Genomic DNA, 26,389 nt, shown 5'->3' on the forward strand with positions numbered 1-26,389 from the left:
AATTATCTTGTTTTATTTCTCACACCTGACCAGACCCAGGCTCACCCCCTCCTCTTCTGTGTGAGATTTTTGGTCAAGATGAATTCCAAAGCAAGGCACTGTGGGGAGGTTATGTAGACATATTATAGCCTGTAAACCCTTCCCTTTCTGACCTGAGGGAGGGTTTTTCTATACAGGTATGTTTGGGGTCTCTCAGGCCCTCAGGATGGGAAGTATGTGACCTCTTTGTTCTTGTGTCCAAGCAGGGTTAGCCCCACTTTTGACCCTGTTATTACCATTGTTTAACAGTTCACAGAAGATAAGGATGAGTTATTTGCCTTGTACCCATTGTTATTTACATATTGGGGTTCAGATAAGTGGCTGGTTATATATGCTGTAAAGGTTCATGCTGGAGCCCTCCTATCTCTTGTCTCAGGAATTATAAACAAGAGGCTAGTTGTACCTATCTCCTGCCTCAGGATGTGTAAATAAGTGGCTAATTGCAATTGTCTACCTGAAGACCATCTATCTCCAGCCTCACTCTAACAGAAGAGGAAAAGTTGCTGGTGCTATGAAAAGAGGAGAACCCATAATGCTTCATGCACTACAAGTCAGGACTAGGGAAACCTTATAATCATTCAAGATGGGACAGAATAAAACAAACAAACAAACAAATCAGCACAGTATTTTAGATAAAGGAGAAGTAAGAAAATCTCTGAGTACTTTATTTATTTATTTATTTATTATTATTCAATCAATTCATTACATTTATGGTTGTACAATGATCATCACAATCCAATTTTAACTTTAAAACAATACGCAAAAACAAAACCAAATACAACCTCATTGTAGGTACTTTGGAGAACTCTGATATTCATGGTAATGATGTCTTGCTAATGGTGTCAGACAAAATCTCATTAAAGCGTCAAGTAAATAGAAGTCAAAACAGACATCTGCCTCCAAAGCCAACTTCATTGCATACAGTTGAAGTTCCAGAGTAATATGAAGTTACCAGCCACATAGAATTACTTATTATGCTTTTTTCTAGTGTTCCAAGTTCATGAAAAGTCCTTATTTATACAAATTATACCAATATTAGATACCTAACTTTCAGTACCACATTGGTCATCGACTAAGACAACACCAACATAATTCATTCAGGGTTTTATTGCGCAAATGATGTAGTAATGGGACATACCATGCCACTGGTTTATGCAATAACAGTGAAGAGGCTAGAGGACACTTACATATAGATGAGAAAATATTTGCATTTACATGGGAAAGAAATCTCAACATTTATCATTTATTAGGCATGAGTATTTTGAGATTCCAAATACTAATGCAATTTTTCTACTCCTACCAAATGCACAAGTAAAAAGATACTTGTTTCACTTTTCACAATCACTGTGACAACAAATATTGAGATGAGAGTATATGACAACAAAAAGTAACACTCATGAGTTGTGCATCCATGTTGTTTGGATTTCCATTTGCAATGTGGAAGATCTAAGTGAAACTTTTGAGTATGTTGTGGAGAATGCAGAAGAAAATTTAGATGACCTAATGGATTATGGTGAGAAAGTATATGCCCATGGGAAAGTGGTAGAGGCATAAGAAGACCGGGAGCTCCAAGATTTCCACCAGAATCTCAGAATGTTAAAGGAGAAGAAACTTCAGTACTGAATGCTGATCACAGAGTGAACAATGCAGTGGAAGGGTGGAATGGAAAATTTCAAAAGCAGGAGATTTTGGATTATTCTTCAATGTGGAATTTGCTGAAGTGTAAATAGATAAATGACAAGGCAGCAAACAAATTATAAGCCAGGTTCTTGATGATCACTGTCAAATTTGGCCAGCAAATTCATGATGATTCTGATAAAATCAAATGTGTATAACCAGAATTGCTAGCATACATAAAGCAAATAATCAGGTTGATAAATACTTCAGAGCAATTACTCATTGACTGCCAAACTTCATGGTGGGGACAATGGGAATAAAACTCATCATGAATTACAATGAGAATAACATAAAGGAAATAGTAATAAAATTAAACAATTGCTTTATACAGCAGATGATGTGTCAAATGTATCAATGCATTTCAAAGTCCTTTTTGTCACAATGGATATTTTGGACAGGACCAAATATATATGATCTCTTGGAGTCTCAATGTTTTAGACAGGACCAAATGTCTTAAAAAAATAAAATAAAAATAAAAAACTCAGAAAGACTTAAGGCTTAACTCAGAGATATTATGTCACCCTAAAAGGGAATCCAACTTGTCATCAAATAAACCATCACAAATGCCAGATTATGGAGTTCCCGTCGTGGCTCAGTGGTTAACGAATCCGACTGGGAACCATGAGGTTGTGGGTTCGATCCCTGGCCTTGCTCAGTGGGTTAGGGATCCAGTGTTACTGTGAGCTGTGGTGTAGGTTGCAGATGCAGCTCGCATCTCAGCGTTGCTGTGGCTGTGGTGTAGGCCAGTGGCTACAGCTCTGATTGGACTCCTAGCCTGGGAACCTCCATATGCCACAGAAGCAGCCAAGAAATGGCAGAAAGAAACAAAAAATAAAGCTTGGATATATGTGTGTATGTGGGTGGGTGTTATTAACACTTATAATTATCATGTGAAGTGACAGGATGCTACTTTATGATTCCAAATCACATCATGTTATAGAAGCTCCAAAAGGCAAGAATGTTTGTTAAACAGGCTTTACTTCCACAAAGAAAACATCTCATCGAAACAAACGATTAACAACTTTTACATGTTGAAAATTCCAAGCATTGAAATAAATATGAATATAATATGTTCTCTTGCCTAAGAGATGCTAAGTCTGTAGAAATGCTGATTACAGTTGTTCTTCCTGTCATTCTTGTCATTGATGTTGCCACAATTAATTGTATGTAACATACTGCATGCTCACTTATATTACTATACGTACTCCATGTGGAGTACACCTGTTAGACAATATGAAAAATGTGCTTAGGCTAAATTTACATTCAATCCTGAAAATGGGTCTTGTGACTATCCTACAATCTTAATATTTCTACTTTGTTCATTTACTGCTATGCTTCCCAAAATGCCTTTCTTTTCTTCTCAAATTTTTAACCTTTTCCCCATTTGCAAACATAAGCTCTCCTCGGTTTTAAATACACTGAGAAAATAGACGCTATCAGAAGAAAATTACTTGTATCGCATTTTCTCTTACTTACCACCTGCGACAGTCAATGAATGGGCCATGATCACAGGAATGATTAACTTCCCTTCCAAATTACATTCTATGCTCTCTATCACTCTCAAAGGGCATTGTTCTGGAAGAAACTATCTTCAGTTTTCAACTATGATCAACTTCATCTTTATATAGAATCATTTCCTTAAACATATCTGTAATATCACAAGACAAGAAGACACATCAAAATGCTCCATTTCTCTGATCTCACTTACCAAAAAAAGACAAGCTCTACTAATCTTGTCCACATCCTTCCTCTCTAATTTATCTTGAATTTTCTCTAGCACAAATTCATTGAAATTGCTATTATTAAGTTCACAAGAGATGTTCATGTTTTCAATTATAGTGGTCAACTCTTAGTTCTTATAAAGCAGTAAGAAACTGCATGTGTTGAATTTGAATAAATTCTCCATCTTGGAACTGGGTGTCATTATATATCCAGTAATATATAGTAATATCTATATCTGAGATACTACTTCTTTCTCCACTAATCCCTATCTCTTTTCTTATTTGTTCCTCCACTAAACACAGGTGCTTTAGATCTCTCTCTCAAACTTTTACCCAAATGATTTCAACTAATTTTATGTCTTTAAATATTTTTCTACTGTGATGACTACCAGATTTAAACCTTAAATCCAAAACTCTAATGTGAACTCCAACTGGCTTCACATATCAAATAGGCAATTCAAGAGTCTCATCAACAACTGAATTTCTGATTTCTCCAATTGTAACCTGCTACTCTAGAAGTTTTCAAACCTGGTAAATGGAAATACCATTTCCTTTCACTTCATCCCAAACTACTGAGTTATCTTTCATTCCACATTCTTTTCTAGCAGTAATTTTTTCCCATGAGCTTAGTCCTGGTTGTGTCACCACCTGATTCAATCTACCTTTGTCTCTCATTTGAAGCCTCCTAAGTTGTCTTCTGTATCCCATTTAGTTCTCTGCTCAAGCCAAAACTATAGACATAGTCATCATTCTAAAAATGTTATGTCCCCCAAAGTTATACCTCCACAGAAAATTATTCAAGAACCTCCCATATCACTCTGAACAAAACTAAAAATGCACTCAAATTCTTTTGTCGAACTGGTGAAAGTTTGGCCCTGTAAATTTTCTTCCCATGGACTTTGTTCTCCCTAGAACCCCCCTGTTGAAATAACAAGGTAGGAAGCAAAGTTATTGATGTTAAATATTGGAGACCATTCACTTTGAGTGGGTGTATAAACTACAGATTCATAAATTCACACTCAGTTTAACTCAATTCATTCACTATCAGTTGTAGCCAGTATTTGAATGTCACTATTTTCAGCACAGGTGCTATGAAGTTTATCATAAAGTTTATAATCCATTGTTGCTAATCCAGTAATTACAAACAGGATTAAAATTGTGATTTACATTACTCATTTGTAAATTGATTTTTTTTTCTTATTCATACTTAAATAATCACAGAAATTCTGTAGCTTTGGAATGATTTTGGTCTGCTTGATCATGAGGCAAATGTAAATGGGACCTAATGAGGATTTCATTGAACTCTAAGGGGGATCTTTTTTCCCCCTTATTTTCCAAGAGGTATAAGAGGAATTATTTAACTTCCTTAATAAATAATTAAATATTTTTTGATTCCCTTCATCCAGGAGGAAGGAACCAGTCAAGGTAAATCCTCTTATTTGCCAATTCTAAATAATCTCTGATAGCTGAACAGATAGTCTCTTGTGAAAGAGGACATACAGAGGATGCTATTTGGAGAAACTATACCCCGCCTATTGAATCTCTAAGTATAAATTGTAGATACTTTCTGAGTAGATAAGAACTGTGCAAGTATCTTTTTAAATGCCCCCAGGACATCCTTATTTCTGAGGCTGTAGATGAGAGGATTGAGCATGGGTGTGACCATGGTATAGAAAGCTGATACCACCTTGTCCTGCTCAGGGGTGTGAAATGACTTGGGCAGCACATAATTGTAGAAGGAAGCCCCATAGAAAAAGCTGACCACAGTCAAGTGTGAAGAACAAGTGGTAAAGGCCTTTTTCCGGCCCTCAGCTGAGCGCATGCGGTGGACAGTTAACAAGATGAGGGTGTAGGTGGTAGAGATAATAGAGATAGGGATGAGCACCATGAGTACACAGCAGATATACATCAAGGTTTCATACAAGGATGTGTCAGCGCAGGCTAATCTGAGAACTGCAGGGATCTCACAGAAGAAATGATTGATACTTCGGGAACCACAGTAGGGGAAAGTCATGGTGACAGAGGTAAGCAGAAAGCCATCCAGGGATCCACCAAACCAGGCACCAGCAGCCAGAAGAAGACACACTTTGTGGTTCATCAGGACTGGGTACCTAAGTGGGTTGCAGATGGCCACGTAGCGGTCATAGGCCATGAGGCTCAATAGGAAGAACTCTGAGCCAATCATGGTTGAGCAAAGAAAGATCTGGATGCCACAGGCTACAAAGGAAATGGTCTTCTCTTTAGAAACCATGTCCACCAGGAGCTTTGGAACAATGGTGCAAATGAAAAGGGTGTCCATGATGGACAGCTGGTTGAGCAGAAAGTACATGGGTGTGTGGAGGTGAGAGTCCACCTGAATCAAGAATATCATGACCAAATTTGCAGTTACGGCCACCACAAAAATAGTAAAAATACCTGCAAAGACAACCCCTGTAGCTTTATTGTTTACCAGAAGTCCCAGGAGGATAAAGTCAGAGGTTGAATTTCTATTCTCCATTGACTTTTTCTATGACTGCTCCAGGAGAGCGGTAAGCCACAAACACCGGGAAAAAAAAAATTAAAAAAAAAAAAGAGAGGGAGAAAGAGAAAAACCCTTTCTATGTGGGAGAAATTCACAATGCAGATTTTGAATCTCAGACCTCAGAGTCCACTGATTCAGATAAAATTTTCCAACTCAAAATCATAATTCTAGAAGGAAAAAAAAGAGTTATACAATAAATCAGTAACTATAGCTCTGATTCTTCTTTTTGGGGTATATCCATATTTTTAGTTTGTTCATGTTTATGCTGCCATGTAATTAATTGCATAATGAGGTTGGTGTTTACTGTATTTGGCTTATAATTTTAACTCTTATCTGTCCTATTTATTTTGCATATTTGGTCTTCAGAATGTTGTCCGACACATAATAAAGCTAAGTAAATTTTAGATGGAGGAAGGATGATTGATTTATTGGTTATTGGACGCCTGAATGTGACCAGAATGAATAACCATGGAAGTGAGGTGTGGAAAGTAAAAAGAAACCAAAAAAAAAAAAAAAAATACACCTCGTGTATTTCTTCTCTGCTTTCAACAATTCCATTTGTTTATTTATTTATTTTCTTTTTTAGCACCACATCTGTGGTATAAGGAAGTTCCCAGTGTAGTGTTTGTGTCTGAGCTTATAATTGCAGGACTATAATATAGCCATAGCAATACCAGACCCAAGGTATATAAGTGACCCAAACTGCAACTCATGACAACACCAGATTCTTAACGCACTGAGAAGTGCCAAGGATCAAACCTTTATCCACATGGATACTAGTCACTTTTGTTTCCACTGTGCTACAACAGGAAATGAATACTTCCATTTCCAGCACTTCCAGTTACCAAATATGTAGGGTTTTCTCCCCTTTACCAAGCAAATTCCAACTCTCTAGAGTGTAGCTTGGCATTTTACAGCTTAATTCAATTCTCACACTATCAACCTGGAAATAGCCTAAGAGCCCATTATAATAACCCTAAAACCAAAAATAGCCCAATGTCCCATTGTGCCCAATGTAAATACAAGGACCCTTTTAAGTAGGAGGCAGGAAAGAGGGAGGCAGAGATCAGAGGATGAGACATGACATTCTGGAGAGAGGTCCAGCAATTCAAATGCTGGTTTTCAAAATGAAAGGGAACATGAGGCAAGAAATTTATTGGTCTCTAGAAACTTAAAAAGTCTAGGAAATAGAATTTACCCTAAAACTTTCAGAAAAAGTATAGCTCTCCTGACATCTTAATTTTATCCCAACATGACCAATTTTGGATGGAAGGCAGCCAGAAATGTAAGATAATAAATTTGTGTCACTGTATGGCACTGAATTTGTGGTATTTTAACAGTAGCCACAAGAAGTTAATGAACCATTTGTCACTTTAATATATTTTAAGCACAAGCAGAATTGAGGCATGTTGCTAAAAACAAAATAGCCAACAGCCTTGCAGTGTTCACTCTGGGGAAAAAAAGTTATCAAAAAATCACAAATTAAGAAAATGAATTTAATTATTTTCAGAAATTCAAAATGCCCTCTAACTCTGGGCAATCTCTAGTAATCATATACCTACATGTGGATACTTGGCTTCCTATCAGGTCCAAAAAAAAAAAAGTCCTCACCAAAGGTACCATGAGAAAGAGCCTGTAAACACAAGACTCACAAGTGTAACTGCCAAAATCCACTGCTGAGGGCAACTTCTTATCTCCAAGCAGACATAGTAAAGTCCTGCTTTTGTCTTTCACGAATATAACCACTGTTACATATGCAGCCCCATAACGATGGTACCATATTTCCTTTTTGAATCCAGGTTTGCATAAAGTCCTTTGTAATGTGTGTAATGTGTGTCAAAGTTCACCCTAGAATAAATAACTGCTGTGAACAAAACTTTGCTTAAAGTTGAGTAAAGAATAAACAGCAAAGCCATTTCAAATATTGACAATTTAAGCCTCATGTAATAAACTGAAATGTCCCTAGGCCAATCATGTCAGTGATTTATAAATTTATAAACATAAATTATCAAACATTTGAAAAATGTAAAGCCTCTCCTCTACTGTATGTGCCTTGACACTGATGTTCTCAAATGGAGAGGAGGGAAGATTTTTTTAAAAAAACAGCATTTCTAAAAAGACTCAGTAAAATGCTAACTCTGCAATTAGAACCCATTATTCTTATGGTTTTGTCTAGGTTTGTTATTGTTGTTGAAACACAATGCATCATTCTCTTAAACCAAATTCTCCCTACCTATGGTGGTACTTACGGAATTTTGAATCTAGAAATGGTTACCTGGGAACAGATATTTTCAATACAATTATTCCCTTTTTGAGCTGGATCAGAGTTAATTAAAACATAATATTTGAAAATGAAAGTGTCCCCAAACTTCTGTTCCAACCAGGTGGGCCCTCTGGGTTTTGCTGGAAGATTTCAAAAAGACTCCTCCCACAACTTTCTCCTCTGAACATGGATAAAACACTCAACACTTGGTGCCACTTTCCTCTAATCCATGTGTTGTGTGAGGCTATGAGATGTGATGAAATGTGAAGCTGTTAGTTTGAGGGTAGTCTTATTAGATGCCCAAAGTTAAAAGTTTGGAGCCTCAGATTACCTTGCTTTCAATCTTTCCTATAGCACAAGCACAAAGAAGCTTCCTGGAGAGCACTGGTACTTTGCTGCTGTACAGGCCATGGAGCAAGAAATGGGGCTTGAACTGTTCATCTTACTTAACTTGAACCTCTAGTTAGGAGCTGGGATGTATCAACATTGAGTGTTGGGGAAGACTGTCATACATTGCTGGTGGGAATGGGTCTCAGTACTATATTTTAGGACTCGAAAAATAATGTGTATATACTTCCACTCCTAGGAAACTTTATATAGAATTTAAGAAATACAAGACAAGACTTGTATAAATATTCATGTTGGTATTGTTTGCAATAGTGAGAAAGCAGAGCAACTTAAGCATCTTCTATTGGACACCTACAAAATAATTTAGGCTTTAGTATTAGAATTAGTAACAGAATTCCAAGTGTCATTTAGTAAGGCAGCTATGCTCAACACTATGCTACCTATACCAAGCATCTTTTAGGATAGTATATGAATCTATAGTCACATGGTATAGTTTCATGGTATCCTTTTTTTTTTTTTGTCTTTTTGCCTTTTCTAGGGTCGATCCCACGGCATATGGAGGTTCCCAGGCTAGGGGTCGAATCAGAGCTGTAGACACCAGCCTACACCAGAGCCACAGCAATGTGGGATCCGAGTCGCGTCTGTGACCTATACCACAGCTCACGGCAATGCCGGATCCTTAACCCACTGAGAGAGGCCAGAGATCAAACCCGCAACCTCATGGTTCCCAGTCGGATTTGTTAACCACTGCGCCACGACGGGAACTCCTCATGGTATTCTTAAGTAAAATAATGTCATAAATATAATCACATTGTATACATATATAGCAATATGGTATACAGTATAATATATACATGGTAAGTATATAAGTATTACTAATATATATGATAAGGATATATATACACACAAACATATAATTTGATGTGCATATAATATGCATGTGCATATATAACTATATACATGCATTATAGATATATGTAATTGTGAATTTAATCATAGTTTTACTAATGGTGGAGATTCAGGTGACATCAGTTTCTTGACTATATTTTCTGTCTTCCTAAAATTATAGATTATATGTATATAAACAATTTATTTTCAAGTCAAAGTATATGTCTCATATTCACAACTTTAAACATGAATACATATAATTTTACATTCCTAAGTCTTTAAATATCAGTAGGATGACTAAGCTTGCAAAAATTTACACTAGAATCCTGTTCACATATGCCCCTGCAATCTAGAAAATAATTGGTCTCATTCCTTCTGACTCTTAAGCCTCCTTCCATAAAATACCATAAGATGTCACCTTAAAGTAAGTGCTTCTCCTCTTATCATATGCACTAAAGTAAGTTAGTGCACAGCATAGTTAAATTTGAAGGAATTCCCTCACAAACATACACATACAAAAATCAGAAAATATGAATTTGAAAGCATACAACATATTAGAAAAGTAAAGTACTTTTTTAGCTATGGGGGGAGAAATACATACAAAAGTATGCCCATAAGGGATAAAGACTTACCTACTGTTGTAAACAACTCCATTTTGCTAAAGTGAATGTCCCAGTTTTCTACATTCCCTTCAAATTCTAAGATGTCACTTTATCCTTCACTCGCCACACAGTTCAATCAGATACTTCTTTAGAATCTGCATCTCTGTGCCCTGGTGAAAATCCAGGGCTGGCCAAATAGCCATATGACCCTGGAAAAGTCACTCTTCCCAATTTGTTACTGGCAAAAATGTTATCAGAGCAACACCTACATTCAAAGTTATTGGGAGGATTTTTTTCGAAGGCCCTCATGATCGTAACCTGGTACCCAATAATGTTATCAAAATGTTTAGGATCTTCCCTCATTCAAGATAAGTAACTCTTTACTTTAGTAACTATGGAAGTAGGACGAGCTTCAGAATGAGAAAATGGTATTATTTCTGAATTTGAACATGGTTAGCACGTATAAACTTGTTTTAGTCACTTTAATCCCTTTAGCAAATTTTCCCTATATTTAAAGCAAACATGATAGAAAGAACAATTGTAAAATTTATAATTTTTAGATTATAAATCTAAGATAATAAAAGCAATTACTTTTGATTAAAAATAGCACTGACTAGTTCTCTATTTTGAGACTGAAACAATTTATGACATGCACAGCATATGTTGTAATCTTGTTCTTAAAAGTACTCAGAGAGAAAGTTTTTTTCCAATCTTTGAAATTAGAAAGGACCTATTATTTTCAGGGAGCTCTAAAATACACCAAATTTATGTTCATCTTTCTTTCATGGAAGTTTTCCCACAGTTTATCCAGGATGTAGAGAAGCAACTGACCCTGTGGCAACTTCATCCACTCTGCAGAAGGTGAGGTCCAGAGACAATGATTAGTGTCCCAAGATGGTTCCTTACTTTATCTTCTTACGGTTATTGGCTAATGATAAAAATCACTGCCCTTTGCAGGTAAACACTATAGATTTAGGAAAGGTAGAAAACAATATCAACAGGTATATATAATCCTAAGCCTTGGTTTAATAACTAAGCTTCTAGTCAATATGAAAAAAAAATAAATCTTTCTTTTTAACACCTGAGCAAAGACCTACCTGTGACACTTACCTCTTATTTTCTCCAAAGAAGAAAGGATATCTGTGACAAGCTAGCAAAAATCAATACTTTTTCTTTGCAGGAGTCACCATTTTAAATGCTTAAATTGGAATAACATCAGAATTGGTGAAATTGGAAAGAATTTAAGGATGATTCTTTTGGTCCCAGCTTCACCCTTAATAGGAAATTCTGTATGAGCTTATGAAAGTTACCTCATTTCTTTCATTTTCAGTTTGCATTGTAACTCTTCAAAACTGTATTTCCCAGGAAAAAAAATGAAGAGGTCTTCTAAAATGAAATGCCATTCATTTCTAAAAATTCATACTATTTTCTACGATGAAAAATTCTTAGTACCTCAGATGCATCAGGGAAAAAAAAATCAAGATCCCTGTCCTTGTTTACATGATGAGTAAAATCTAAGGTTATGGAATAAACATCAAAATCTAATTAATTAAAAGGATATAAACAAAATTGAAAAACCAACAGTTTATGACACAGATATTTATTTATCACATAATATTTTTAACTAATTATGTAAACAAAGGTGATATAGTAGAACATAAACCTTAAAAATATTCATGACATTTAATTCTCTGGGATTTTTGAAGAAGTACTTACTGGATGTTTGGTAAATATTTTGGAAAACCTTGCTAAGCCTGGGGATTTAATCAGAGCTATCTTCAAAACAATGCACCCTGAAAACAAAACAACGTAAAACAAACAAACCAAAAAACCCAAAGAATCACTTCTGGTGGTATTAATTATATATGAATCACCCGATCATTTTAGTTATATTACCTTTTGAAATCATGACATTATTCATTATTACAATTGTCCTGCCTTATATCATTCACTTCTACATAAGAAGTGAAGATTTAAATATTTTATTTTCACACAGTTATCAAAGCTGTTAGCAGGACTTTGTCCAATTTGAGTAGTTTTACTTGTCAGGGATGTGCTGTAATTTCTAGACAATACAGGTCTTCATACTCTCCTTCACACTAAATAATTATCTAAATATTTTCATTATTGACTAACATTCCTTTATGTCTAAAACTTTACTTGATATTCAATAAATAGTTAATAAATATTTAACAAGTATAATTTATATCATCCCTATTATAATTTTATATTTACATATATTTTTCAATTTATTAGGTAAGTGAAATAAATGTTTAGAAGAAATGGTTCAATTAACTCTATGCATATATACCTCACCTTCAGAGACACCCAGAGGAGGTCTAACTGCCCCTCAATGTGGAAAGTTGGAACTTTGGTTTACCAACCTAACTGGCATACAACAGAAAATGAACATAGATTTTATCAGCTTGTTACTCTCAGAGGGACTTTTTTCCCCAGGTCATTACCAGGATTAACAAGCTGGCAGGTGCATATTGTGCCACATGCTTCCCTCCTTTGGAAAATTGTCTATCAATTAATAGCAAGTTTTGGCATAAAAGTGCAAGACGAGGAATCTGAAGACATGGTTCTGAGGTTTTCATCAGCCTCTTTCTTGCTTGGGATAGGCAATTTTGCTCTAAACATCAACTTCTCTAACTCCCCTGAAGCTAATTCCTTCTCAAAATACTTCGTAGCACTTTTTGAAGATCAGAAACAAAATGAAATAAGTAATTTGAATATACTTTGCAAAATGTCTTTTCCATATATATATCAAGAATAGTACCTGACATCTTGCAAGTGTACATAGGTATTTTAAATTATTATAATTTATTATTTGCTTTCTCAAATTGATAAATTTATTTTAATAAAGATCAAAATGTGGTGACCAAAAATTTTCTTATATGTGAATTTGGTACCATAACCGAGAAAAAAACCCTGGTTGTTTTTATAAAATAGGATGTGTCTCCTGAGTGAGAAGTGAGGATATCATATGCACAGTGTGATTTAATTGTTTAAATTGTATTAAAGTAGAGCAAGTACACACATAACAGGTGGTGGGATAAATATCACAAAATGAACATACCCATGCAACAACCACTGATATGTGGAATAGACTCTTGTTTTGGCCTCTTTTAATTATTTTCTTTTAAATTAATATATAGTTGATTTACAGTGCTGTACCAATTTCTGCTATAAAGCATAGTGAGCCATATATATATATATATATATATATGTATGTATGTATGTATGTGTGTATATATATATATATATATATATATATATATATGTATATGTAATTTTTCTCATATTATCTTGCATCATGGTCTATCCCAAGAGACTGGATATAATTCCTTGTGCTTTACAGTAGGACCTCATTGCTTATCCATTCTAAATGTAAACTCAAAGTCCCCTCTTCCTATGTCCCAATCCCTAAATTTTATGATATCTCTAGGAAGCAAATACATCTCCATTACAAGTTGTTTTTCAAATACTTCTTTGCCAATAGCCCACATTAAATGTCCTTGTTAAAGATGATTCATCTTTGAGATGTAACAACAAAAGCCAAATGACAACCCAGGTCTGGCAGGACTGACTCAGAGGAAATGGAAAAGAAGACACCCATTCCCAGGGTGGAAAGGAAATGGGAATTATTAAGTGAGAGTTTTTGAGGCTAGAGAGACCAGGAAAAGTGCTAACAAAGGCAGGGAGGAGAAATAGTAAGTATTAGTAGCAGAAATTCAAAGCAATTAAGAGTATGAAATTGACTTGAAATATTGTGGGTATTTTACAAATGAATCCTGGCTAGTTACTCTACTTGAAGAGATCAATTCATACAAGTCATTCTTCCATCTATTTTCTATTTGTTTTAAGGTGAGATCAAGTTTAGGGAGCCTTCCCAGGCAAAATGGGATGTTATTTTAGGGATGAGAGTATGTTTGACGTGCATCAACATCTATGGAGGAAACATTTTTCACTCTGTTGACTCTTGAAAACTGCAACAGTGGATGAACTTTTCATAATCTTATGTCAGCTGCAAAACCACTAAAAAGTGAATCCAACATATTCTAACTTCTATTGATAGACAAAATACATTATAAGTGAATCAAAACTTCTTTGTCATATTACAGTATCTTACACACAGTATGAAGTTAAAACTAGATAAATAGAGAATCCTCAGTGAGTGCAGTCTTTGTTTAGTAAATATTCTTTCATCACAGTTAACCAAAAGCTAATTAAGAGGAAAAATATTTGTCTACCAGTCTACTTGATGGAGTATTGGAGGACAGGAGAATTGACCAAGAGAGTTGAGTTAACTAATGAAAGCTCTTGGCTTACTAATTCCCTCTTCATCTATATTCATCTAATTATGAAATAAATGGAAGTTATTTAAGGATTGCAGCAATGCTACTATCTTAGTCATAGAAGTCAATTTTAATCAATCAGTACATATGTACTGATTTCCAGGAACACAGTGGACTCCATGTAAATAAATACCTATGGTTTATCTTCAGAGGTTAGAGAACACAGGCTTATATAATAGGTAAATAAGAATACAGAACCACAAACTCGTCACGAGTCTTTAAAATAAAGGTATTCCACTATTATCATTAGACAAAAAAATTATTTTTTTGGATGTCTGACATTATATCAGCAAGGACAGGAGTTATTCGTTGCAATTTCTGTTCAAAACTTTCCCAGTAATGCAGACAGAAAAGATACAAGAAATCATGTAACATATAAAAATTATCTACCTAGAATATTCAAAGGGATGTTTGGCTTACCTGGGATGATATTTTTTGGCCATGCCTTGCAGCATGCAGAATTTCCTGGACCAGAGCTCAAACCTAAGCCACAGCAGTAACCAGAGCCATGACAGTGATTATACTGAATTCTTAACTGCTAGGCCACCAGATAACTCCAGGCCTGGGATAATTTAAAGTGCTACTTGAAGAAAATGCTTTCTGGGAGTTGTCTGCTAGTGAATTTGGACAAGTTGGCTGATCTTCAGATGCTGTCTGTCTTCAGCTATAGTTCTTAAATGATGCTGACAAAGAGATAATTTTACCTGATGTAATTCAGGCTTGTCAAAATTATTATATTCGAGAACTAAGAACATCTTCTCTGGAATGAATATGTGGCATTGGTCAGAGCATAAAGGATGTTTGTACCCGGTTTCTCCTTGTAGTTCCTGTGCACATCTTTCACTCTGATTATCGGGGGGGAAACATATCTCCCCATCCCTCTCCTTAGAGCTGTGGTCACATCTTTATTTCTCAAGCTGTAGATGAGAGAGTTGAGCATTGGGGTGAGGATGGCATAGAAGTCAGATAAAAGTTTGTTTTTCTCTGGTGTGTACATAAATGGGACAGCAAGTTGGTGTAGAAGGCTGCCCATAGAAAATAATCACTACTATAATATGGGAGAAGCAGTTTGCAAAGGCTTTGTACCCGCCCTCAGAGAGTTTATCTGGTGCACAGTGAGCAGGATGAGAGTGTCAGAGACAGAGGTGATGGATATAGGGATGAGCAGCATCAGCACACAGCAGGCATATAACAGGGTCACTGTAGAACAATGTGTCCACTCGTGATAGCTTCAGTAGTGCTGTTATCTCACAGAAAACTTGATTGATTTTTGGGAACCCACAGCAGGGCAAACTCATAGTAAAGTGAGTCAGCATGAATCCATCCAAGGAACTGCCAGCCAAGGAGCCCACCACCATAAACAAGCAAATCTTGTGGTTCATGAGGAGAGGTTATGGAAGAAGGTTGCACACAGCCATGTACTGGCCATAGGCCATGAGCCTCAGGAGGAAGAATTCCCCTCCAATCAGGGTTAAGTAGAGGGAGACCTGAAATGCCTAGCTTAGGAAGGAGATGGTCTTTTCCTTGGAGAAGAGGCCTTGCAGCATCTTGGGGACAGTGATGTAAATGTAGACAGTGGCCATGATGGAGAGTCTGCTGAGCAAGAAGCACATGGGTGTGTGAAGGCAGGTTTCTATTTGTATGAGTAGAATCATGACCACACTGGCTGTTACAGCCACCAAAATGATGGATAAGACCACTCTAAAGATGATCCTTGGGAATAAAGGATGTGTGATGAGGTCCAAGAGGAAGAAGTCAGTATAGTTCTGGTGAAATGCCCCATGTTCAGATCATGTGATAGTTCTAAGGCCTACAAATACAGAAGGTTGTTGAGTTTATGAATAAACCAAAATGTAATATATAGGTATTCAACTCCTTCATCTGTGATTTAATAAGTTTATTGAAAATACACGGGAAGCCAATAAGTTTAGATAAATTTAATATTTTTTGGCTTCTCTTGTTATTAAGCTGCTCGGCAAATGGTTGGACCATCAGGGTTTATAAGGAAGTACCTCAAACTTTAATTAAGGGTCAGGATCCACTGGTCTATGGTCACATGATGTTCTACCAAGGAAGATCAAGTTTAAGGCACAGTTCACAATGTGGACTTGGATTTGTTTTCCTCACAAGATCATTTCAGTTTATAAATCTCAAGTGTGGACCACCTTAACTTTATTACACAAGCAAGGCTTTCGGTTCATAATCATGGTGGCCTTTCTGATTGACACAACTGTGTGGGTTGAGATTTTATGACTTAGCATGGCCTCATATCATTTCATGGTGACATAAGTTACTCTTAAATTATTGTTCAGCCAAACATTAATAGAGTTTCTCTGACATTCTGAAGTTATCAAAATGTTATAAAAAAGTCCTAGAAATTCATTGATATTTGCCTTAAAAAGACATCCTCATTTATTGTTCTACCTTATTACCAATCCTTATGTTAATCTGTAAAAGAAACTCCAGATGGAAGATATTCCTGAATGGAAGGGGGAAAATATACAGTAATACTAAAATTCCCTTGAAAAATGGAATGAAATTTTTTTTATACTTTTTAATCTGGAGAAGTGTAAAACTACAATTCTTAGATATGTTCAGGGTCATTGAAAGATTAATTTATTTTTCTTATTATTAATTCGTAGTTTATCTCTCCCTGTTTCAGTGACTGAATTACTGAAGTAGTATATTTCCATATAATGTATTCCCTAGCAATGTGGATTCAAATATATAGTATTTTAAGTATCAAGAACAAAAATAATCCTCTTTTATGCTGAAGCAAAATAGGAACAACAGACTTTTCTTCTGAGTGTCATTCAAAGATGGAGTTAATTATGAGTTATGTTATAGATAAGTAAAATTCCAGAAGGCAAAAATAAAAAGCAATTTTACATTGGTCGGCATTGAAACTTAAATTTAATATAACTTATCTGTTGATGGGGAAAGAAGCAAATGTCTGCATTCTTAATAAAACCTACCTAAATATCATATGTTGGCTCTCAACAAACTTGAAGAAATTTAACTAATTCTGCCTTTCTTTAATATACAAAAGTTTTAATTCTTTCAGCCACAGCTCTTAATCAGAAACAAAGAAACTAAATTTAAAATATTGCCATTAAAATTATATTTGTAGGACTCTGCAATAACTGGTTGGATATAAAATATTCATGCAGATAGACAATAACTTTGCCTTAACCAATGATCTTTTTTTTTTTTCCAGTTACACACCATGGAGTTTTTATATGTCACTTACTGACACTGTCAGATGAAGTCCTAATTATCATTTTTAAAATAAACTAAAGAACTGAAATAGCTAAATATTCTGAAAATTTCCTATATTCTAAAAGTTGCTGTTCAATCAAAATATGAGCCAAAGGGTTTTATTTCACACAGACACTCAGACTAGACTCCACAGATTATTCTAAAGTGTAAGCTTTAACATTGCCTCAAATCTTTTAGATTGGGGTGATGGAGCGGAATTATCTGGGAGTCTGGGGTTAATAGATGCAAACTATTGCATTTGGAGTGAATAAGCAATCAGATACTGCTGTATAGCACGCGGAACTATATCCACATATTGGATGATAATGTGAGAAAAATTATGTATATATATATACATATATATATATGTCTGGGTCAATTTGCTGTAGAATAAAACTTGACAGAACACTGTAAATAAACTATAATGGGAAAATAACAACCGTAATATAGAAAAGCTTTTCTAACTAGAAAAGACAAAGAAAGGAATGCACGTTTTCAACTTTCTAGATCCTATCTTGGGGTAGATCCTAGAAAAATAGAATATGAATGCTAAAGGAGAAATAAAACTCATTTGTATGACTTCTTATTTATAAAATAATGAGAGACTAAATGAATAAAATAACCACACATTGAATACAGGCTGCTCGTGTGTGTATATCTGTGTGTGTAAGGGACAGAATATTTTCATGTAAGGAAGAGATCCTGTGAGAGTAGTAGCACAATAAGGGGCTTAAGCACATAGGTGCATATTTTACTTTAGTCAATGAGTCAAATATATTAAACCACTGTGAGACATGATCAAAAGATAAAATTACCGTAGTACTGTGGCATATTTGACACAGTAAGTTAGCAGTGACAATATCTACATTATGAAAATAATGTCATTATATTATTTACTTCCCAGCACCTCATTTTAACATTAGTATTAATATTATTTTTTATGTGATGTGTGAATTGTTTTATTTTCACATACAAAATCCAAGATTCCATACCCTATCAGGTAATCTTTCTACCACTATCACTTTCTACCACTTTCTTCCCTTCTCTTCTCTTCCCATTTCCCTCTATAACTACAACCCTTCTAAAAAAAAAAAAAAAAAAAACTTGTATCTCAATATCTCAGTCTCAGGCTTTTCTGCTGTTCTAGACAGAGAACACCTGACTTCCTGGATTGAAACATCACCCAGCATGGCTGCATAAACACCTTGTAGGGAAGTTCATGGGGTGTGAGAAGATCCAGCCATGGTAAGGAGGGCATTGTAAGTTCAGACTCTGGACTGGTTCTCTGGCATGGGAAATAATGGGCAGTTTTTCAAGCCACCTTGATTCTGTCTCTGATATATATACCACAGGGAGAGAAGAGGTAAGGAAGGCAAAGAGGGTCTCTGTGCAGTGTGCCACCTGATAGAAGCTGCCTCTTTCAGGACAGTGATAGTGGAATTATTCTGGGATAAACTATAGAAATCCAGACATAATTCAGATTCTAGAGCATCTTGTAAAAAGAGGCCATCTTGTAAATATAATTAGGAGATAGTCTATGGAGAAGGAATGTCCAAGATGGTGAGGTCTTGGGCCAATCCCTTATTTGCTATATGCACATATTTAAATCTTCTGTACCTTATGATGTTTTGACATCTTAAAAAATATTTTTAGCTATAGAGAAATAGCCCCTCCTTCATCTAGCCAGTTTTAAGAGATAGAAAAATGTCTAGCATGTCTTCAATGTGCGAACTAAACAATTTGGAGACAAACCTCCCCTCTGGCATTTGTGCACCCCTGGAGGCAATTTCCTCTACCTTAATCACTCCAGAACTAAATACCTGGCAAACAGAAATCACTCCAAAGCCAGCAAAAATTATTCAAACTATCCAATCCTAAACTGTTTCCTCTTCCTCACCTTATTTTTCCAGTGGAAATCCCAATAATGCTCCACTTGATTTAGGGTATGTCAACAGGACACAGGACTGCACTAAAGAGCTCTCAATGGCCAAGCAAGAGCAATATGAGTAAATACATATATACATATGAGTAAACATATATATATATACACATAAATATATATGTACATATATATGTGTACATATATTTAAATTTATAGAATTGTATTGTTACTTAATCCAAAGAATAAAATAAATATTATGAGTTCCCACTGTGGCACAGTAGGTCAAGAATCTGATGTAGTGTCCATCTGGATGTGTGTTCTATCCTTGGCCTCACTCAGTGGGTTAAGCCTCTGGCGTTGCCACAAGCTGTGGAGTAGTTTGCATATGTGGCTTGGATCCTGTGTTGCTGTGGCTGTGATGCAGGCCTGAAGCTTTAGCTCCAATTTGATCCCCAGCCTAGAGAGTTCCATATATGTTGCAGGTGTGGCCTAAAAAAAAGAAATCCATGAATTTATATTGATTATGCATATATTTATTAAGCATATAAATATGGTAGAGGAAGGAACATATGTTCCTGGTTGAATATTTTCAAACAATATACGTATAATTCACCATCAATGAAAAGGAGCATAAACAAACCCTCCTTAAAAGTGGCCTGTGATTTCATTCCAAAGAATATGATGGTAAAAAAATGGGAAGAAAAGAGAGTAATATTGCATTTTGGAAAACTAAGAGAATAGTGTTTCTTCTTCTTATCTAAGTCAACATCAACAGTGATAAGTTCATATTCAAATCCTTGATGCTTTGAAATGAAAATGGCATTTTCCATGTGGCCTCACCCATTAAAATCCAAAGCAGTTTAATGATGCAAAAAACATGAAACAGATTCTAATGAGTGCATACTATGAAATATCTTACTAAGACAATTTATAGATGTCAAGATCACTAAAAACAAAAAGTGTTAAAAATAATCAGAACCAAGTACAGCCTAATGAGACACTACAATTGAAGCAATGATGTGAAATGGTTGGCCTCTGGAGTAGAAGACAGCTATGAAAAAAATAAATAAACATGAATAAAATATAGGCTTTAGTTAACAAATATATAATAACATTGTTTTAGCAATTGTAACAAAATTACCAACGTAAGATGACAATTACAGAGGAAAGTGGTGCACAATATACTAAAGACTCTGTACTCTTTTCTCAAATTTTATGTAAATTTAAAATGCTTATCAGAAATAAACCCTGTATTGGGCCCAATAATATTTGTATTTTTGTTGAGTTTTAAATTTTATATTTTACTAAAAGAATTTAACGTAAAATATTTAATATCTTGAAGTGACATAAAAATTAACATTCTAAAATAATTGACTGTTGGGTTTTGATCTATAATAATGTAAATTAAGTGTCAAGGAAAATCAAGGCAATGTTTACATTCCACTTTTAAATATCAATTAGTTGCAGCCCCATTACTTGGATACTTGTACATATATATTTATCTATGTGTATATAGAGAGATAGATATTTATTTGTATTTATATAATCATAAATATGTCTTCATAAATACTTATATATTTATAAACATCCACTCACCTACATGTGAAATTGGTGCTTTCTACTATGCTTACTTTAAGCTCCTTAGGATAGAGTTCCAGTTCACAATCTAGGACTGATATATTTATCAGAAACATAAACAGTTTCTCTAAATCAAAAGCTAGGCATGCCAGGAGAGAATTTGAGCTCCTCATTCCAGCATGCTCATTATGGGCAAGTTGCAGCCTACTGTGAAATTTTATACTGGAAGGAAACCATATTTTTATTAAGCACATCAACTTGTTAGGTAAGTTCTGTGATCCCCATTATATATGATTCACATGGTCATTGCTACAGGAAGCCAACCGCTAGGAATGGCCCTCAAGGGACACCTTCACTTAGACTTCTTATTCAGTATAGCTTATGGAGTATTCCATATATTATTTTGTTTGCCTATGTTCCCCCTACCCTTTAAGTACTGAAGTACTTGTTCTCTAGGTACTAGGGGTATCAGTATCAGACACTATCCACTACTCCCTCTCATCATATTGTTCTTAGTTGAGAAAAACTACCTAGCCCAAGGGAGGTAGGTCACATTCCAACAATGCTCCTGGGGGTGCATAAAGGGGCCTATGTGCCCTACTGCTTGAGACTTGCTAAGGGCATGTCTGAATTCATCCTGGGTTAGCAAAGACTTCGTGGCTATATCATGGTTCAACACCATGCTGTGCCCAATTCTGTTCCCTTGTTTCCAAAGTGAGTTGATCCTAAAGGCACTCCACAATAAATTTCCTGCATGCCTATTCTGTCTCAGAAACTATGTCCCACAACTTACCATGCGTGTCCCCTTAACCCTGGGAATTGAGAGGACAACTGCTGAGTGATATTCATTTCCCTTATGTACGTCCTGCTCATGTGTGACTTCTTGACTCTGTACTCTAGTCAACTTTGAGCCCCTGATAGCTGTCCTTTTCAAAACAGCCTGTTTTTGTGAAGTTTGGCAAGTCTTCCCCTTCCATATGCCCTCTGGAGAAGAGGTGCATGAAATATCCTGTTCTTACTAAATGAGGGTCTGGTAAAAATTTTCTTTGGTTTCCCTAATTTATGACTACCTAGTCATAAATAATCCATTATTACCCTCAATTATGACACTGAGGTTCACTGTACCTTCAGTTTCATGGTGGAATTCTGAGTGGTATATACATTTTTGCATTTTACATAGAATTGTCTTGATGATCATTGGCATGTCCCGTGGCAATCCACAGAAATTTTGATCTGCATTTCTCAAAGTCTATTTACAACACCTTACAACCAAATTCTGAGCAATCTTCAACCAAATGGACTGGAAACTTTCACAAACATATCCTGCTCCAGAAGACAAAGAGGAGGCCACATAAAGAGGTAGGAAGGGTGATTATGTGATATAAGCAACCCCATACCTCCCAGGCATGAAGCCCAATATACTGGAAAATAACTGTTTCACACAGACGTACCTACAGGAGTGAGAGCTCTGAGTCCCTTGTCAAGTCCTCATGCCTGGGGATCTGGCATTTGGAGAACGAGCCCCCGGAGATACTGGCACTGAAGACCAGTGGGGCTTGTGCACAGGATCTCCATGGGACAGGGGGAAATGGAGATCCCATTCTTAAAATGCACCCACAGAATTTCATGTACACTGCATCCAAGGGTAAAGCAATGTCTCCATGGGAATCTGGGTCAGACCTGACAGCAGTTCTCCCAGGACCTCCTGGGAAAACATGGATGAATGTGGCTTGTTGTGGGGGAAGGGCATTGAAAGCAAAGCTTTTGAGAATATTCATCAGCCTGCCTTCCTCTGGAGGTGGCCATTTTGAGAAAATCTGGCCCCACCCATCAGTACTGAGAAGCCCCAGGGCAAACAACAATCCAGGTGGGATCACAGCCCCACTCCTCAATAAACAGGCTGCCTAAAGACCCCTAGGCACACAACCACCTCTAATCTCACCCAGAAACAAAGCCCAACCAACCAGAGGGTTGGGAATCAGCTCCACCTACCAATGGGCAGGCATCAATCCCACCTATCAGGAAGCCTATAGCAAGCCCCCATACCAACTTCAGCCACAAGGCGTGCAGACACCAGAAGTAAGAGAGGCTACAACTCTGTTATTATCTGTAAAAAAAAAAAAAAAAACCTCACCACACCAAAACCTGTAAAAAAATTAAAAGACAGAGAACTATAACACAGATGAGGGAGAAAGAAAAAAACCTTAGAAATACAGCTAAGTGATCAGGAGATTCTCAGTCTCCAGGAAAAAGTCTTTAGACTGTTGATGCTGAAGATGATGCAAGACATTGGAAAGACAATGGCAGCAAAGACAGATAATTTACAGGAAACACTGAAGCAAAGAAATTCAAGATATAAAACTTAAGCAAGAAGAGGTGCAAAATACAATAACTGAAATAAAAAATTCCTTAGAAGCAGCCAACACCAGAATATATGAGGCAGAAAAACAAATATGCAAGGTGGAGGACAGATTAATGGAAATCACAGATGCAGAACAGAAAAGAGAGAAAAGATTGAAGACAAATGAAGAGAGTCTCAGAGAACTCAGGGACAATGTTAAATGTACCAACATCTGTATATAGGGTGCCAGAAGGAGAAGAGATAGGGACAGAAAAAATCTTCAAAAAGATAATAGCTGAAAACTTCCCAAACATGGGAAAGGAACCACTCACTCAAATCCAGGAAGTGCAATGAGTACCATATAAAATAAACTAAACCCTGAGACACATATTAATCAAACTGACCAAAATTGAAGACAAAGAGAAAATATTGAAAGCAGCTAGGGAAAGAAACAAATAACATACAAGGGAAACCTAATAAGGTTATTGGCAGATTTTTCAGCAGAAACTCTGCAGGCCAGAAGGGAGTGCCATGATATACTTAACATGATGAAAGGCAGAAACCTCCAACCAAGATTACTTTACCCAACAAGGCTCTCATACAGATATGAAGGAGAAAGCAAAACCTTCACAGATAAGCAAAAGCTAAGAGAATTCAGCAACACTACACCAGCTTTACAGCAAATAATAAAGGAACTTCTCTAGGCATTAAAGAAAAGGCCGCAACCAGGAACAAATATACCACAAATGATAAGGCTCACCAGTAGATGTATATATACAGTAAAGCTATGAAATCATCCATGCACAATTATGCCACCAAAATCAGAAATCCTGAGAAGAGGAGGGTACAAATGCAGAACACTGGAGATGCACTTGCAATTAAGAGACCCAAAACTTAAAACAATCTTGTATATATGTAGACATATCAAAACTTCAGAATAACTTCAAACCAAAAATCTACAATTGATACACAAACAAATAAGAAAAATCAACTCAAATACAACACTAAAGACAGTCATTAAACCACAAGAGGAGAGAACAAAATAAGAAGGGAAGTAAAAAGAGCAATGAAAACAAACCCAAAGCAACTAATATTATGGCGATAAGAACATACATATCAATAATTACCTTAAATGGCAATGGACCAAAGGAAAAAGAGATAGCTGGATGAATGGATGAAAAAAAAAGACCCACATATATGCTGTCTTCAAGAGACCCACTTCACTTCTAGGGACACATACAAATTGAAAGTGAGAGGATGGAAGAAAACACTCCATGCAAATTGGAGTCAAAAGAAAGCTGGAGTAGCAATACTCATATTAGACAAAATAGACTTTAAAATGAAGAATATTTTAAGGGACAAGGAAGGACACTACAGAATGATCAAAGGGTCAATCCAAGAAGATATAACAATTTTAAATAACTACTCACCCAAACATAGGTTCACAACAGTATATAAGGCAACTGCCAACAGCCTTAAAAGGACAAATAGACAATAACACAATAATAGTGGGGGATTTTAACACCCCACTTACAGCAATGGGCAGATCAACCAGATAGAAAATCAATAAGGAAACACAGGCCCTGAATGAAGTATTTGACCAGATGGACTTAATAGATATTTATAGGACATTCCATCCAAAAGCAACAGAATACACATTCTTCTCAAGTGCACATGGAACATTCTCTAAGATTGATCACATCCTGGGCAACAAATCAAGCCTCTGTAACTTGAAGAAAATTGAAATCATATCAGGCATCTTTTCTGATCACAACATTATACAACTGGAAATTAACAACAATAAAAAAACTGCTTAAGCAACATCAGACACTAGCAACCTTGTGATACTAGACCATCATAATGGCAAATCTGTGGCTAAGGCAAAGCAATATTCAGAACAGCATGTATTAAAATGTATTGATAGTAATCGTGAGCTGTTGCTGAAGGTCTTATGTGAAACCTGATGTACTACCTCTTTTTGATGTACTGCTTATATTTAACTAGGTGCCTGGGGTTTTGCACAGGAAATACTGTAGCTTGCCTTCAAATGTAGATATCACTCAGGTGGTCCATTATGTTCTAATTCACAGTATTATTGGACAGTCTGTTAAGAAGCAGCATCCTAGGATGTGCCCTCTTTAGAAATTAAAAACAAACAAAAGCAAACAAAATAGTAATTATTACAGCTTGCTTGGATTAAGCAATTACAATATTTCAGGTTTTTACAGAGGCACTTTTTCACACCAACTATTCCATGAGCAATGTATATATGTAGTTTTATAGTTGTGGAAGGTGATCATTATGTCTACTCTTAGATGAGGTCAGAGAAGTGGTAAAATGGAGACAAAGAAACATGCTTTTCCTGGACTGTGAAAACATAAAGTAAAATAATTATAAAATCATGAAAATTATCCCAGATAAGATAAACTTAGAAAGTTCTTGGTATACAATAATTTAACCTGTTCTAACAGTCTTTGCTTTATTATCATTTCCTTTATTATACAAACACAAATAGGCAAATATAAGATTATAAAATATATATGCAAACTAGTTGAAAATCACAGCATATAATTCTCTCAAAAAGTTCAAAAAGGAAAACTAATAGCTGACTTCTACCTGGGTTTGACAAAATCTTGTCTTTCAACACTCTTTTATCACCTTTACTTATCAACGTTTAAGTAAATTAGGCCATTATTGGATTAGACAACTGGTTAGTGTATTTTTACATTATCATATGCTTCCATGGACATTTATTTACATGTTTTGTTTGTAAATAATTCTCTTATTTCACCAAATCATGGCATTCTGAAAGCACATAGGAAAGTATGTTGAAGTGTTAAGCACCTGTAAGATCCTTGAAAATTAAACATCTCTGACATCCAGAGTCAAAATGACACAGGTCATTTTCAT

General features: G+C 35.8%; 1 protein-coding gene and 1 pseudogene across 2 annotated transcripts; both read right to left on the reverse strand.

Annotated features, from left to right (window-relative positions):
- Window positions 1–4,980: 4,980 nt before the first annotated feature.
- LOC100624358 (olfactory receptor 2T11-like) lies at window positions 4,981–5,934 on the reverse strand. Its single transcript, XM_003354405.1, has one exon. It carries the CDS (start codon window positions 5,932–5,934, stop codon window positions 4,981–4,983), a length of 954 nt encoding a protein of 317 aa, XP_003354453.1.
- Window positions 5,935–9,075: 3,141 nt separating this feature from the next.
- LOC146405407 (olfactory receptor 2T2-like) lies at window positions 9,076–22,275 on the reverse strand (annotated as a pseudogene). Its single transcript, XR_014837167.1, has 3 exons — window positions 22,264–22,275; window positions 14,841–16,186; window positions 9,076–11,852 (listed from the first exon to the last, which is right to left on the reverse strand). The product of XR_014837167.1 is annotated as an olfactory receptor 2T2-like (transcript).
- Between the last annotated feature and the right edge of the window lie 4,114 nt (window positions 22,276–26,389).

This window comes from Sus scrofa, chromosome 2 (genome assembly GCF_054392235.1).
Source record: "Sus scrofa isolate SSC_HxYL_T2T_F1_AM1 chromosome 2, Sscrofa_HxYL_maternal_Yorkshire_Landrace_v2.0, whole genome shotgun sequence".
Lineage (NCBI taxonomy): Eukaryota > Metazoa > Chordata > Mammalia > Artiodactyla > Suidae > Sus > Sus scrofa.